The 15687-nt window shown below is 40.3% G+C and overlaps 1 protein-coding gene across 9 annotated transcripts in view; it reads right to left on the minus strand.

The window, feature by feature from the left end:
• The window catches only part of GTF2I (general transcription factor IIi), a 96418-nt gene that overhangs the window by 12501 nt on the left and 68230 nt on the right, over positions 1 to 15687 (minus strand). For all 9 annotated transcript variants that reach the window (XR_007472332.1, XR_007472331.1, XM_004268770.4 and 6 more), the window contains 8 exons: positions 12838 to 12896; positions 11979 to 12050; positions 7111 to 7294; positions 6044 to 6102; positions 2894 to 2965; positions 1512 to 1695; positions 827 to 885; positions 359 to 433 (listed from right to left, as the gene is read on the minus strand). Coding sequence is in view for 7 of the 9 variants with exons in the window: in XM_004268770.4 (XP_004268818.1) it covers positions 359 to 433; positions 827 to 885; positions 1512 to 1695; positions 2894 to 2965; positions 6044 to 6102; positions 7111 to 7294; positions 11979 to 12050; positions 12838 to 12896 (764 nt within the window). In the remaining 2 variants the exon portion in view is untranslated. The remainder of the gene's footprint in view (positions 1 to 358; positions 434 to 826; positions 886 to 1511; positions 1696 to 2893; positions 2966 to 6043; positions 6103 to 7110; positions 7295 to 11978; positions 12051 to 12837; positions 12897 to 15687) is intronic.

Raw genomic sequence — 15687 nt, forward strand, 5'->3', positions numbered from 1 at the left:
CCGTGCGCCACAACTACTGAGCCTGCGCTCTAGAGCCTGCGAGCCACAACTACTGAAGCACGCGCACCTAGAGCCCGTGCGCCGCAACAAGAGGAGCCACTGCACTGCAATGAAGAGCAGCCCCCACTCGCTGCAACTAGAGAAAGCCCGCACACAGCAACGAAGACCCAATGCACCCAAAAATAAATTAATTAATTAAAAAAAAAGAAATCTAGCTTTATCGCAGTTAAGTGTTCTGCACCTAAAACAAGTTTTATAAAAACTCATTTGCGTAAAAATATAAATAGTAAAGTGAAGAAGCAACAGATTAACTAGTGAATTGTAGAACGGACAGGAACGGGCCACAGAGCAACCTCACCTTCAACAGTGACCTCAATTTCAGGAACTTTTGAATTACTCCCAGGGCTTCGTGGTCTTTTCGGGGACTGCAAAGCTGTAAAGTAAGCATATAATTTCTTTTGCATGTTGTAAAAAATCCAGAAGGAGATGCTTTATAAAAGCAGAGTATTAAAATTCATACAGTTTGGCTCTTTTCAAAGAAACCTGAAGAATTAAACTGGTAGTGTAATCGTCCACATGAGTCTCAACAAAGCTGTGGAAACATGAATGAAGGAGGATTGCAAACGTGAAACTGCCAATGAAATGTTTACTTTTAAGAGACAGAGAGGAGGGAGGGAGGGAGGGAGGGAGAGGGAGGAGGGGGGTTCATTAAACAAAATACCTTAAAAAGCAAAGAAACAAACCGAAAGCCCCCAAAAGATATGTGCCAACGACTCAGTATGTTTTAATGCACTGAAGTATAATGAAGGTATGCGTAATCTCTTACCTTTAGTGTTTATTTTACTAGCCATTCCAGGAGGCAAGTAGGAAATAACTAGTTCAGGTCTAGAGAAAAAACCAAGAAGCATTACAGTGGCCAGTATAATATTGGTCTTCACAGCTAGAAAACAGTGTGATGACCAATGATAACTCTGTAATGTAACAACAGCTTCTTTCGTTATGGACCAAAAAAACTCACTTTTCCTTCCTACAAATGCCTGCTAAATGATTTTATGAAGAGTAAATGACCTCTTTCATGAAAATGAAAATTAACTATCACTAGTTTAGTTTCTTCAACTACTGAAATTCTGCAGACATATAAATGAGAAACTTAATCACTGAAATTCAGTTGCCCATAAGTTTAAGCAGGAATAACAGAGCACATAAGAATCAGCACTTTCATCCTGCCCTCAAGTATCTATCAATAGTAAGAGACAACATAGCATCTCTTAACAAACTTCACCTCCACCAATGTGAGGCAGGTACAACTCTCCTTGTCCCGATGAAGAAAATCAAGGACAAGTTAAAGGATGGGAGGCAATGGACAAGGCCAGGACTGCAGCTCAATGCTACGCTTTCCATCGTGGACTTCAAAGCCTTAGCCGTAACCTGAAGCTAGAAAAAAATTTAAATAGAAATATGCCTTGATTGTTCTAATCCCAGAAAGGGCTACATTGGCAAAGAGAACTTACTTTTTAACAACAAACTTGATTTTATTACTTCCACGGACAATCCTTTCAAGTCGTGGAATTCCAAACCAGGTAGGGCTTCGAAAGGGAATTCCTTCTGGCAAGCCTTCTACATAAAGGAACTCGGGGTTTGATTCAAACACCGGGTATGGTACTTTTACTGCCTCTGTGAGTCCAAGAGCTTGAGCTGAAAGTGTAAGAGAACATAACTTATGGAAGGTAAAATTTTATAGTCTTTTAGTTTTGTCTGATAGCAGTCTCTGTTTATGTTTTTAATATATATATATATATTTTTTAAATTGTGATATAATGAACATATAACATTATATTAGTTTCAAGTGTATAGTATAATGATTTGCTATTTGTATGTATTGTCAAATGATCGCCATACTAAGTGTAGTTGACATCTGGGCATTCTCAAATACGTTGTGCAAAAGTTCCCAACAATCTAGCAATTTCCACTTAGTAATATAGGTATTTTGCTTAGTATATTGTGTAAAGTTGACGAAGAAGCCTAAAATATAAGAGGAACATTTTACCACTTCAAAGCAAAGGGATAATTAATCAAAATTGTCTCTGTGCTCTGGGCAGAAATGAACTACAGCCATTTCACTGCCATACTACCGAAATGGCAACTATCCAGCCCTTGTGTTATCATCTAGGTGCAAGTTTGCTGTTTAAAAGATCAGAGGGAATTCCCCGGTGGTCCAGTGGTTAGGACTCTGTGCCTTCACTGCCGAGGGGCAGGGTGCGATCCCTGGTCGGGAACTAAGATCCCACAAGCTGCGCGGGGCATGGCCCCCCCAAAAAAAACAAAAAAGAAAGAAAGAAAAAGAAAAAAGATAAGAGGTGCATAAGATGCATCTGAGCAGAACTGGTCAAGAGTACTGAAGATTCCTGATCCAGGACACAAACGTCAATACCAGTTATTAAAACGACGATGGCAACGCCCCAGGAATATTGATATCACTCCACTCCTTACTTCCTTCTCCATGACAGACACACCCAATCAACTGAAACACTCTTGCTGAGCCTCCTCAGAATCCTCAAGACAGCGCTCCAGGAAACCGCTGTCAACAAATCTACGTTGAAACAGACGATGAAACCTATTTGCCACAGGTGTTAGCCAGGTTACAAGTACAGACAGCGGAACTGAGACTCCTTCCCAACTCCTCCCTTCCTTTCCCACTCTGACACACGAGAAAACGGAGTCCAGGAGACAGAAAGTAACTCGCTCAGTTTAAGTAGTGAATGTAGTAGCAGAAAGTCAAACCCAGTTTCTGGGACCTTCTTTCTTTAGGTCCTGAACTGCTATAATATTCATTCAAAACACTGTCTTTCATTAATGTTTTTAAATTAAGACATAATCACTGTGTTTTACTTACCAAATTTCAAATTAAAAATCTCTTCCACTTGCTTCCGTAGCTTGGTAATTCTGACATTCCAATCTTCTTTGACTAGAAAGGAAAAATAAACCTAATCAACAATGTCCCTTATGGATGCTGACACAAAATCAGACTGGACGCTGTTCTTTCCAGTGATGCTATTTTTTAAAAACTTGAGAGATAATCGGCATATAACACTGTATTAGTTTTAGATGTACAATCCAGTGACACTCTTAATAAAATTTTGCTTAAAAGCAAAAACTTCAGATAAGGAAAAGAAGGATTTCCTGCACTTGTCAAATATCAGAAGTACCGGGAGATAGAATTCAAATTTAAGTTTACATTGTAAATAAAGAAGAACTTGTTCGTAAGTATTTAGAATGAATGGTTTTCAAACACTTTTTCTTGGAGGTACATCAAAGAACCCTCAGGGTTGGGAGGACCAGCTATATAAAGATCCAGGCCTCCTATACCAGGTTCAACCAGAGGAGCTTCACTTGTATTTGCTTTCTAAACAGGCATTCCTTGTTTTATCGAACACGTGTGCCTACAGATTTACACAAAGGAAAACTTCACTAATCACAGCAAGAAATAAATGATAAAGTGATTAGGGAGCTGTCACTCAGCACTACTCACATCCAGAATCCAGTTTATTTCCTTACCCCTCATTTATAAGATAAGCATCCCCTTTTAAATACAACATAAAAATAAAGAAAAAATAAGCTATTATAAAAGACACGTAGGGTGGCACTTACTTGGACAGATAATCGGGGCTTGTTTGTTGGAGCTGAGGATGGAGAGGACGGAGGTAGACTTGGAGACAATGGAGGATGGTTGGAGGTATTGGATAAGGAAAGGAGGGAAAGAGAGAGTAAGAGGAAAGGGTAGAGAGTGCAAGAATCGCACCACGTGTGAAAGCCATTTGTGTCTGTGGACAAGGCGACAGGAAATGTTGGAGAAGTTCTGAAAATACTGCTAAAGGTTGGGAGCCTCAGAAAATCTTTCATTTCCACTTTACTTTTACTGTGAAAGTACTTTAAAACCTTTTCTTTAAAAGAAAACCCAGCATCTCAAGGGTTTAATATGGTAACTCGGCCATTCGACCAGACGAAGTCAGTCTGGTATAAACCAAATTTGAATATTACTATAACAATATCTACACTCTCCTTCTCCGAGGTAAAGGGCTTCTGTTAACCTGGTGCTCAGTCAGCCCTTCTGCCTCACCCTGCACTTCCTTCTCTGGTATTTGCTGCTCTAATACAAAAAGATCTCTGTACCATTCTACACAAGAACCAAGTACCTTCTCATTCTTCCCCTTCAAAGCTCAGCTATCTGGCTAGTGCCCCAACTTTCTCACATGTGACATCTACCTTTTACCAAATTGAGAACAAAGTGCACCCACGTGTGTTTAAGCATACAACTGTTACCTCAGAGTTAAGCAGACGTCTCTGATGGCAAGGACTAACACAATTCTTCTGTCAGGTATGCTGGGACTTGAACTGGCCCAGCAAGACTAACGCCTAGGTGACTGGCAGACCCAGTAACATTTTGTTGCAATGAAGAAGGACAACCTTTGATTCTTTCCAAGGTCTTCTACGAATGGTAGAAGGCCAAGCATTGTTAATAATTGGGAGAATGGAGAGTCTTTTGATAATAGGCCCGTAACCATCTATGCTAGAAAACAGCAGATCAAGTACTACTGAAAATATTACTAAATCCTCGGAGTAACTTGTATGGTGCCTACAGATCGTTCCAATAATACATGTTTCACATCCTCAATTTGCAGTCATTATTAGAATTGCTCCTAATAAAAGCAGTGATCACATTAATCACAAGCTTGAACTTGAGGTCTGTCTTGCGAAACAAAGACTCCTACATAGACTTTCATCATACTCAGACTAATGCATGTTAAAGCACTACCTTTGGGAATAGTTTTCTTTGCATTATTTTGCTTAGCAAAGTCTGTCATGTCCAATCTTCAATTTGTCGCCAATATTTTGTTTCTTTGCCTAGATCAAAAGCACTCTGGGGAGTTTGCTGGGTTAATGTTGCTGCTCAGCCTGAGAAGTTAAGCCTCAACTCTGTCTTCTCCCCGGCAGGATTCTGGGCACAAGATAGTCTGTTTCCCTAGTACAGTATTTCTCAAATACTTCTCATGCCATGATAAACAAAAGATTATATACAATCTATTTGGCATACTGGTGACCTTCACCGGTTGCCTCCAGGTACCCTAAAAGCTCAAGAATCAGTATTACAGTTCAGACAAATAACCCCTCCTGTACAGTAGTTCACCTTAGCATTTACAAAATTGATTAACTGCAAAAAATGAAAGAAAAGGAAGGAAGGAAGGAAGGAAGGAAGGAGGGAGGGAGGGAGGGAGGGAGGGAGGGAGGGAGCAGGGGAGAGAGGGAGGGAAAAGATTAACTGCAACAATTCAGAAACACCCACTGGTTCTTAGCAATAGAAGTTCCTAAGGTTGTAGAAGATCTACAAGTTGTGGTCACTTTTTCTGACATTATGGAATGGAAAACAAAAAGATGGGAAAGAAATAAAGGCACACGTATACCTCAAAGAAAATAAAACCATTCAGACAACTGAGACCGAGACTTTTAAAAAGTTCTTTTCTATTGGGCATGATGTCAGCACAGCTGCTGCAATCACAGCATTTGCCATTTTAAAAGCAAGGTCCTTGTGAATAGATTAAGGCCTACATCTGCATGGTCTGGCACATTAGCCACATGTGGGCAACCTGAAATGTCGCTACTTGAATTAAGATGTGCTGTAAGTGTATAATACACACCAGAGTTTCAAATAAAGAATGTAGATAAATGAAATGAAAAATGTAAACTAACTCATCATGTATTTATGTTGATTACAGGATGAAAAACAGATTTGGCTACTAGAAAATTTTACATGACATATATGGCTTGCATTTGTGACGCACGTTCTATTTCTACTAAATACCACCGGTCTAAATCCAAAGCTCGAGCTCCCCCCAGACTGCTTATGTTCACGTGGATAAATCAAGGAGTGCCTGTGTTGACCTTCCACAAAAGACTTTGTGGGTGGAATTCCATGGCTTTAAAAGATTAATAAAAGCTTAGAAACTACTTACTTAAGCTTTTAAGAAGGATTTCACAACTATCTTACCTGGTGTATTCGTTCTTGGCTGAGTAACTTCAGTAGTGCTGTGAGTCAGGAGCTCTGGTCTGTAAAAATACAATTGACATCAGGATGAGAGCATTTAAGCCCACTTTAATTTCCAGTGTGGTTCACTCCACCTTCATTTGCAGTGACAATATCATTTTGGTGACTTTAATTATTCTTAAAGTAGCAATTTACAAAGATTCAGGTGGAACCACCTGTATGTCCTCAAAGGAATTTTAAGCTTAACTTGTGCAAAACAGTTGTGTTTTGCCCCAAAGCAGTTCGACCTCCTGTTTCTGAAACTTCAGATGAACTAGAGCACAATACAGGTAGATATATCTAGCTATGTCACCCTAAAGCATGTCCCAACAAACAGACATACAAATGCACAACCCCCAAACAGCAAACAAATTCTGTCCCAACGATAATTCTTCTTTATTAAATGGGCCTTCTGTTCCCACTCCCTGCCCTCAAATTACCCATTCTGCTAGCCTTCAAACTCAAGCCAAAATAACCCTCTTAAGGTCCAATTCAAATTATTTTAAGAGGAATCAGCTTTAAAACCCCTTCAATACTCTGCTGATTGCAAAGGACAGAAAGCCTTCCTCCACTGGGCCACCTCAGTCTGTCTATCATGCTATACCCTCAAGGTCATCAATCCTTCCATACAGAATGGTGTGGTTAGCCGAACATTCGAGTACATCTGACACCTCCCTGCGCCTACCTACCTATGTTACTTCCTTTATTTGAACCCCCTTCTTGCGTTCTCTATGCACAAGTGACCAAACTGCATGCCACCCTTGCCTTCTCCCCTAAAGTGTTCAAGTAGCACTTTACTGCACTGATCTATATAATAAGCCTCCCAAGGACAGGATTCCTGGTGCACCCAATTTTGTACATCTGGTGCCTGGCACTGCATAGACACTTGCTCAAAAAATGAATCTAAATGTAATACCTTAATCTTAAATATGGAGGGTAAGTCCAACTGGGAAGGGGAAAAGCCCATTTTTATAAAATTAATTTTTTCTTAATGACAACATTAAATTTGTTTCTGCAAATTATAATCCTACCTTTTAATAACAAATTTAATTCGATTGCCCACTTGAATAATTTTTTCCAGCCTTGGGATTCCATACCACGAGGGACTTCTAAAAGGAATGTTTTCTGGTAGTCCTTCCACATAGAGGTCATGAGGATGTGCTTCAAACTTCTGGTAAGGTACAGCCTTGGCTTCGGTGCTCCCTAAGGCTTCAGCTTTACAGAAGAAAAGCAATACAAAAGACTGGAGATTAAGTTTCTGCTGAAATCGTATTTTATTACAATCCATAGCAAAGTATATGTCAACTTTTTAAAAAGCAAAGTATACTCTGAAAATATCAACAGCAACTACTGAAATAGACTTAATACAGCAAATGCAAATATTAAATGACCCATGATCAAGAAGTAACTTTTGGTGAATTTAAGTTTCCTGATACTAAGGCCATTGTAATAGCTCTAAGATCTTATTTTTATGTATTCTTTTTTAAAAGATATTTATTTGGCTGCGCTGGGTCTCAGTTGCGGCATGCGGGATCTTTAGTTGCAGCATGCATGTGGGACCTAGTTCCCTGACCAGGGATCAAACCCGGGCCCCATGCATTGGGAGCGTGGAGTCTTAGCCACTGGACCACCAGGGAAGTCCCTCTAAGATCTTATTTTTAAAATTCTCAGTATCTTTGAGAATAAATAAAAAGAAGAAAATCATGACCAACAATAAAGAGTGCAACTTAAATACTACTTTTTCAAATATCCGGAGGCAGAATTTTGCTACTTAATGCTTCATGAGTACAATAAACTTTTTATGGCTCTTGCACACTAACTTACTTCAGGCTATACTTCTATCTGTATTGCAACCATAAGATTACTGTTCTTTACCCCTCAAACCTCATCAGTGTACCATTTTCCAAGGAAATAATTCATGGAATGACAAATAAAAATAGTAAGCAGAGGCTGGTTTAGATTAAAAGAGACATATCAAGCAAAATTAAGGCACAAAACTTTATTGTTTAAATCCAGGTTCGAAGCAAAAACTTAGAAGATACTTTTCAGATAAATGAGGAAACTCAATGAAGGACTGGATAAGAGCAAAGAGACTGTTAATTCTGTCAAGTGTGTGATGAGGACACTGTGACTGTATTTAAAACGTTAATGTTGGGACTTCTCTGGTGGCGCAGTGGCTGGGAATCCACCTGCCAACGCAGGGGACACGGGTTCGATCCCTGGTCTAGGAAGATCCCACATGCTGTGAAGCAACTAAGCCCGTGCACCACAACTACTGAGCCCGTGTGCCACAACTACTGAAGCCCGTGCACCTAGAGCCCATGCTCTGCAACAAGAGAAGCCACCACAGTGAGAAGCCTGTGCACCACAACGAAGAGTAGCCCCTGCTTGCCACAACCAATGAAAGCACACACGCAGCAACGAAGACCCAACACAGCCAAAAATAAAATAATATAAATAAAAGTGTTGTTCAATGGCGCACACTGAACAAGGAAAATGACACCATGCCTGTGATATGCTTTATTAAATTCCTACAAGGGGAATGAAAGAGGAAAGGATGAACAAAATGTGGAAAATCTTAAACATCACTGATTATAAAAATCGGTATATGGGAATGCATTGTACTATTTTTCTACTTTTGAATAGGTGTGGCATTGAAATTTTAAAATGTAAAAATGTAATTACTAACCCCCACTATGAAGCCACATCCAAACAGAGCTTGTAAGAAGAAAGATCCAAACAATTTACAAAGTATCAGCACTTATGGTCTCCCTCGTATTCTGAGTTACATTTAAACATTTTACAATCTGATGGTTGAAAAAAGAGTGGCTCCTTGAAGCATCTGCATTTCTTTGATTGTTAGTTTGACTTTCCTCTCAAATTCAAAGGCCTTCTGTCTTAATTTCTTCCTTCATTTCATTAGCACCAAATCTGAAGGGCTCAAGTATAGGATCTCTTTGATAATAGTAAGGAGTGTGTATTTGAAAAAACAAATACAATGTAATTTAGATCATGGCTGTGAAAAGAAATATTCTCTTTTAAAATATGGTAAAGGCTTTCACACTCACACCTGGGAGTAATATTAATTGTAATTATTCTGTTAAATATAACAAAAAAGAACAAAATCCTAATTCTAACAAACTTTCTATAAAATAAAAAAGAACCAAACTGTTGGAATTGAGAGAGAAACAGCACAAGTTACAGAAAAGAGGAAGGCCAAGTGCATTAGTGTTCATCACATCATCTACGAGGTCTCCCCTATATTAAGTAACCAACCCTCTGTCTCCCTATCCCCCTCATTTTGCTTAATTTTTTCCTGAACACTTAACACCTTCTAATATACTGCATATTTACTGGTTGCTTTGCTATGCATATTTCCCTAAGTTATAAATGAATGCTTCCCAGGGGAAGCATTCACCATCCTCTGTGCTGCTGAGTTCTTAGCACCTGACACTTAGGGGGTTCACAGGTGCTGAATGACTCTGCTGCTGCTGCTATACAACTTTCAAGACTTGTGTCTGATATGACAGACAATCTTATGTTTTCTTCTTTCCCTTTCAGTAACCTTAAAGAAAGCACCAATCTGCTGGCTTCTCACTCTCTAAAGTGACTCCAGTCCCAAATGACCCACCTGAGGCCACAAGCAGGATTTTGCTGTTTGTAATGTAACAATACATAGGAGTTATCTATTTTCTTAGCTCTGATACAATGAGAAAATACTTTCTACAGGCCAATTTTTCTTTCTATGAGTACACTATCTCACACACAGCTTTCTCCTTCCATGAGGGAAAAGTCATGGGTGCCATGGCTGGCTGGCAGGCACCCATGATCTAATAGGATTGGCTGTTTCTTACCCCAGGCTGAATTTCTAGAACTAAATGTGAGGCCAAAGTTTAAGCCTGTTAATGCAGATGCACATTATCCTATGTCAGCTACTCATGAATTACGATTATGACGACACTATGGTGGCATCTCAAATGACAAATAAGGTTCATAATCTTATTTCACTAAATGTCTTGGAAATATAATGATTTTTAAAGTGGTGAAGATTCTCTAGTTTATTGTTCATTAGCTGATTTCTGACCAGATGTACGAGGAGATACATTTTCATTAAGGTCCTACATTCATGTTCGGTGGTCAAGAATATTGATGAGGAAAAACTTACACTCTGACTTCTTCTCAAGGCTCAGGAATTTCTCAGTAATTTTTAAAAACTGTTCCATGTATTTTTATTTAATTAAAAAAAATTTTTTTGAGTCACACTTTTATTTATTTGTTTGTTTGCCGAGGGGCATGTGTGATCTTAGTTCCCTGACCAGGGATCTAACCCGTGCCCCCTGCTTTGGAAGGGCACAGTCTTAACCACTGGCCCTCCAGGGAAGTCCTTCTGAGTAATTTTTTTTTTTTTGCGGTATGCGGGCCTCTCACTGCTGTGGCCTCTCCCGTTGCGGAGCACAGGCTCCGGACGCGCAGGCTCAGCGGCCATGGCTCACGGGCCCAGCCGCTCTGCGGCATGTGGGATCCTCCCGGACCGGGGCACGAACCCGCGTCCCCTGCATCGGCAGGCGGACTCTCAACCACTGCGCCACCAGGGAAGCCCCCTTCTGAGTAATTTTTAATGACACTGGTCCATTCAGTATTTGTTGAGTATCTGCCCAAGCACTGTTCTACTAATAGCCAAGAGAGACAAGATCTGGGCTGCTGTTTGAACTGTGTTGTAGTGGAAGGAAAAAGGTAGCCATTAGTGCTTTAAGAAAAATTAAAGGGTGATGACATACAGTGTGCTTCGTGGTTTATGTTAGAAGGGTAGGCAGTAAAATCTGGCTGCTTTGGGGCATTGACTTTGACTACAGTGACAGACAGCAGTGAAGAAGAAAAAGATATGGATTTGCAGTGTGTTTTAAATGTAGAGTCAGCAGGAGGCCTTGTGGAAATGAAGAAATCAAGCATGACCGCTAGGGGGTCTGGCTTGGAAGACTATGTAGAGTGTGGTGCCACTGGGAGGACTGGGAAAGGAACATGCTGGAGGGGGAATCAAGGACTCTATCTAGGACCCGTGAAGTCTGAAGAGCTGTCAAACGGCTGGGTGAATATAAAGGTGTGGTGTAAGAGGGCTAGAAACTTGAATGTGAAAGTCATCGGGAATATAGACAACACTCTATTTTTAAGATAGAGTGGGACTATCTGTGGAGGGCTCAGGACTGAGCTGTAGAGTAGCACCCCAAGATTTAAAGAATGGACTCAAGGGAGGTACCAACAAGAGAATGAAGAGGACAGCCAATAAGACATGAAGAAACCCAGGAACAAACCAAGAGTCAATAACGTTTGAAACTTTCCGTAAGAATAGTTTAAAATGCTTAAGAAAAAAAAAAAAAAAGCTTAAGAAAGAAAAAAAATAAGACAACTATGTTGAACACTGCTGAAAAGTACAATAAAGCAAGGGAGTTACTTCTGGTAACAAAAGATGTTGCAATGATAAACCAAACCTGAGTATTTTAAGTGTTTAGGGATGCAAGCACAGCAAGCACTACAAACAAGACAACCGAAACACTGCTAAGCAGCAGCCTGCCTTCCAGGGACACACTGCTACTGGTGGTCCCCTAGATGCCACTGTGGTACACCATTAAAAGGTACGAAGACAAAAGGATTCCCAAACTGTGAAATGCCCTGTGCCGAATAACCTGTACACGGTATAAATAACTTAGTCAAGAGTACGTGGGTTTTCATTACAGTATTCTCTTCCCTTCTGTACAGATTTAAAACTTTTCATAGTATACGTTAAAAAAGCAACAATAAAGGAAACTGGAAATGAGTCATCCATTGTATTTACTTTCTTAAAGCAAAATCTGGAAAAGTTATTCTGTAATATACTTTAGCTAGGGGGGAAAATTAAACTTACCAAATTTTTTGCAGAAAAGCTGATCTACCATCTTTCGTAACTTAGTGATTCTGGCATACCACTCTTCTTTTACTGTAAGGGTAATATACACAAATTCTTCAATTTGATGACATTAATAAATTACTAAATGTTACTAAATAGGTGGTATTGTTTTTCTGTTCTAACTAAAATTACTTCTAAGATTTTAGAATGTGTTTATTAAAACAGTGCTGACATTGAATAAAATGTGTAAGAACAAAACAATAACAAAATGAAAATTCACAATAGTGATTTTACAGAGATAAATTGAAAGTGTCACCACTGAAGCTAGGAAATAGAATTCATTTTACTCAAGATCAGCTAGCAGGTGATTTTTGTGATGATAAATTTGGGGCCACAATAATGCTGGCAATCCTTTCATTACACCAACTCTAAGTGATGCAATTTCCATTTTATATCCCCACCCTACTCCCTCCACTCCAGAGCAAAAGCAACTAAGAGAACAGATCATGATTGGATTTCCTTCAAAATACATCTAACCAACAAGTGATGATGCCCATGGCTACGTACTCTAAGAAATAAGTCTTTTTAACTCCTGGGTATAATGATGGATGATCATTCAACTGATACTAATACAGACTAGGATACTACAGACTAGGATAATAAACTGTTCAATACATTATGCCAGAAAAATTTTGTATCTCAAACATAGAACAGACATGGTCCTTTTATAGTTTATCCGGAAATGTGATGTTTACATTTATTTATAATGGGTTATTAAAAACAAAATGGGTTTATTATTCTAGAGAATCCTGGACAATATTCCTTGTACATCATGTTCTGATTTGACATACAATTTGACACAAGTCTGGAGACCTACCTCCTGAAGCTGGTTTATCAAGCTGTAAGTCTTCACGTGTTGAATTCAAAAGTTCATGTCTGAAAGGTGAGAAAAATTACTAAATATTTACCAGATAATATTCAGCAAAAGTAATAACTACTAGTACTTATGTCATATTCAGTCATCAAAGCCAGTTTTTAAAAGACAGCCTGAACTCTTGAGCACAACTAAATCCTAATTTCTTGAGATTTCCAGAGTAATAAAACCAAATGGTAACTGCAAATGGCTTCATAATGTGCTTCACGGAGTGTGTGTATGCGTGCGCGCGTACACACAGACACATACACACACACACTCACACACACAGAGTAAACTTTGTAAATCAAAGATATTTCTTAAAAGCATAACACCAGGGCTTCCCTGGTGGCGCGGTGGTTGAGAGTCAGCCTGCCGATGCAGGGGACACAGGTTCGTGCCCCGGTCCGGGAAGATCTCACATGCCGCGGAGTGGCTGGGCCCGTGAGCCATGGCCGCTGAGCCTGCGCGTCCGGAGCCTGTGCTCCGCAACGGGAGAGGCCACAACAGTAAGAGGCCTGCGTACCGCAAAAAAAAAAAAAAAAAAAAAAGCATAATACCAAAGGAAGCAAACTGCAAAAATTTTAACTGGGAGTCTTCAATTTTACATAACATTCAAGACCACCTTACTTAAAAACATCTATAGGGGCTTCCCTGGTGGCGCAGTGATTGAGAGTCCGCCTGCCGATGCAGGGGACACGGGTTCGTGCCCCGGTCTGGGAAGATCCCACATGCCGCGGAGCGGTTGGGCCCGTGGGCCCGTGGGCCATGGCCGCTGGGTCTGCGCGTCCGGAGCCTGTGCTCCGCAACGCGAGAGGCCACAATAGCGAGAGGCCACAATAGCGGAGGCCACAACAGGGAGAGGCTCGCGTACCAAAAAAAAAAAAAAAAGCATAACACCAGGGCTTCCCTGGTGGCGCGGTGGTTGAGAGTCCGCCTGCCGATGCAGGGGACACAGGTTCGTGCCCCGGTCCGGGAAGATCTCACATGCCGCGGAGTGGCTGGGCCCGTGAGCCATGGCCGCTGAGCCTGCGCGTCCGGAGCCTGTGCTCCGCAACGGGAGAGGCCACAACAGTAAGAGGCCTGCGTACCGCAAAAAAAAAAAAAAAAAAAAAAAAAAAAAGCATAATACCAAAGGAAGCAAACTGCAAAAATTTTAAATGGGAGTCTTCAGTTTTACATAACATTCAAGACCACCTTACTTAAAAACATCTATAGGGGCTTCCCTGGTGGCGCAATGGTTGAGAGTCCGCCTGCCGAGGCAGGGGACACGGGTTCGTGCCCCGGTCCGGGAAGATCCCACATGCCGCGGAGCGGCTGGGCCCGTGAGCCATGGCCGCTGAGCCTGCGCGTCTGGAGCCTGTGCTCCGCAACACGAGAGGCGACAACAGTGAGAGGCCCACGTACCGCAAAAAAAAAAAAAAAAAAAAAAAACAACAAAAAAACCCCATCTATAATCTGGTTATAAAAACCATATATATTTCAAAATTAACATTTGCAGGACGGTATACATGCTTTTAAAAACTTCTTCGGAATACACAAACACCCCACAGAATTTTTACAATCTAACGTATGTATCCCGCCTCACTCTATTTTGTTGTAATATCCTGAAGTAACAGGGAAGGCGGGGGAGACTGAGATCACAGAGAATCATGGCCATATATTAACCATAATCTTGAAAATGTTAGAAACTAATATAGGGTTAAGTCAATGGAAGAGCTGTGAAATAAAACATTTGCTGAAGTATAGCATTACCCTTCTAAGTAAACATCCTAGTTTCTGTTTATCAAGACTAACCACATTAACCTTTGGGGAAAGGCTTACAAAGTCCCTTCCAAATGTGAGAGATGGCTTCCCATAAATAAGGACATCGAAAGGACTTGAACAGAACCTGCACAGCATGAGTACCTTGTGGTGAGCTTGCACAAACATTTAAATACACAAAGATAGAGTTTTATATGCTTTAAGATGAGCAACCATGAGCAAAATCTATAAAATTATTTGTATGTTTTCCTTAGTCATTCAAAAATTTTTTTCAAAACTTCTAACAAATTAAAATGCAAGCACTGTAAGAAAATGACAGTACAAGAGTTCTTAGAACAGGCTTATTAATATATCAATATGTAGGGAGGAAGGAGTGGTTATTTGATTCCTGACTAGGACTGGTGTCAGGGTTTTATAACAAGCCTCTCTTGTTTACCATTCAATTTCATGAGAGACTACAAAATATTCATTCATTCATTCTCTCTTTCTTTCTTTCTTCCTTCCTTCCTTCTCATTGCCTTGTTTCCTCATCTGTTAAAAAAAAGTGTGGGTGATTTATAAAGTGCTTGACTGTACTGGACACATCGGGCTGAATTGCCATTATTATTATTCTGACTTCAAAGCTTGTTCTCCACACCAGGGTGTCTCAAACTTTAATGAGCACTGGAATCATCTGGGATCCTCATCACATGCAGGATGGGTCCAGTAGATCTAGGTAGGATCTAAGATGTGGTGTCTCTGAAAGCTCCCGGGTGATGCCAATGCTGCTAGTCTGCATGGCTGCCTACCACGTTGTCTTGTGTAAGGAGAGTTTCACTTGAATTGCTCACAGAAAAATGGAGGACAAAATCTTTCAAACTACAATTTATTTGAAAGAAAAATATCTCTTAGCAGCAAGTTTCTCTGTGGAGGACAGCTCACCTATTACCTATGGTATTTCTTGGGTCCTTTTTATCCTTAGTTAAATCCTATCATTCCCTTATTTAATACCAATACAGAGGCAAGTCTGCTTGGTTATAATCTTTGATCAAGGTGTTTGTTAATTTCCCC

This window comes from Orcinus orca, chromosome 16 (genome assembly GCF_937001465.1).
Source record: "Orcinus orca chromosome 16, mOrcOrc1.1, whole genome shotgun sequence".
Classification (NCBI taxonomy): Eukaryota; Metazoa; Chordata; class Mammalia; order Artiodactyla; family Delphinidae; genus Orcinus; species Orcinus orca.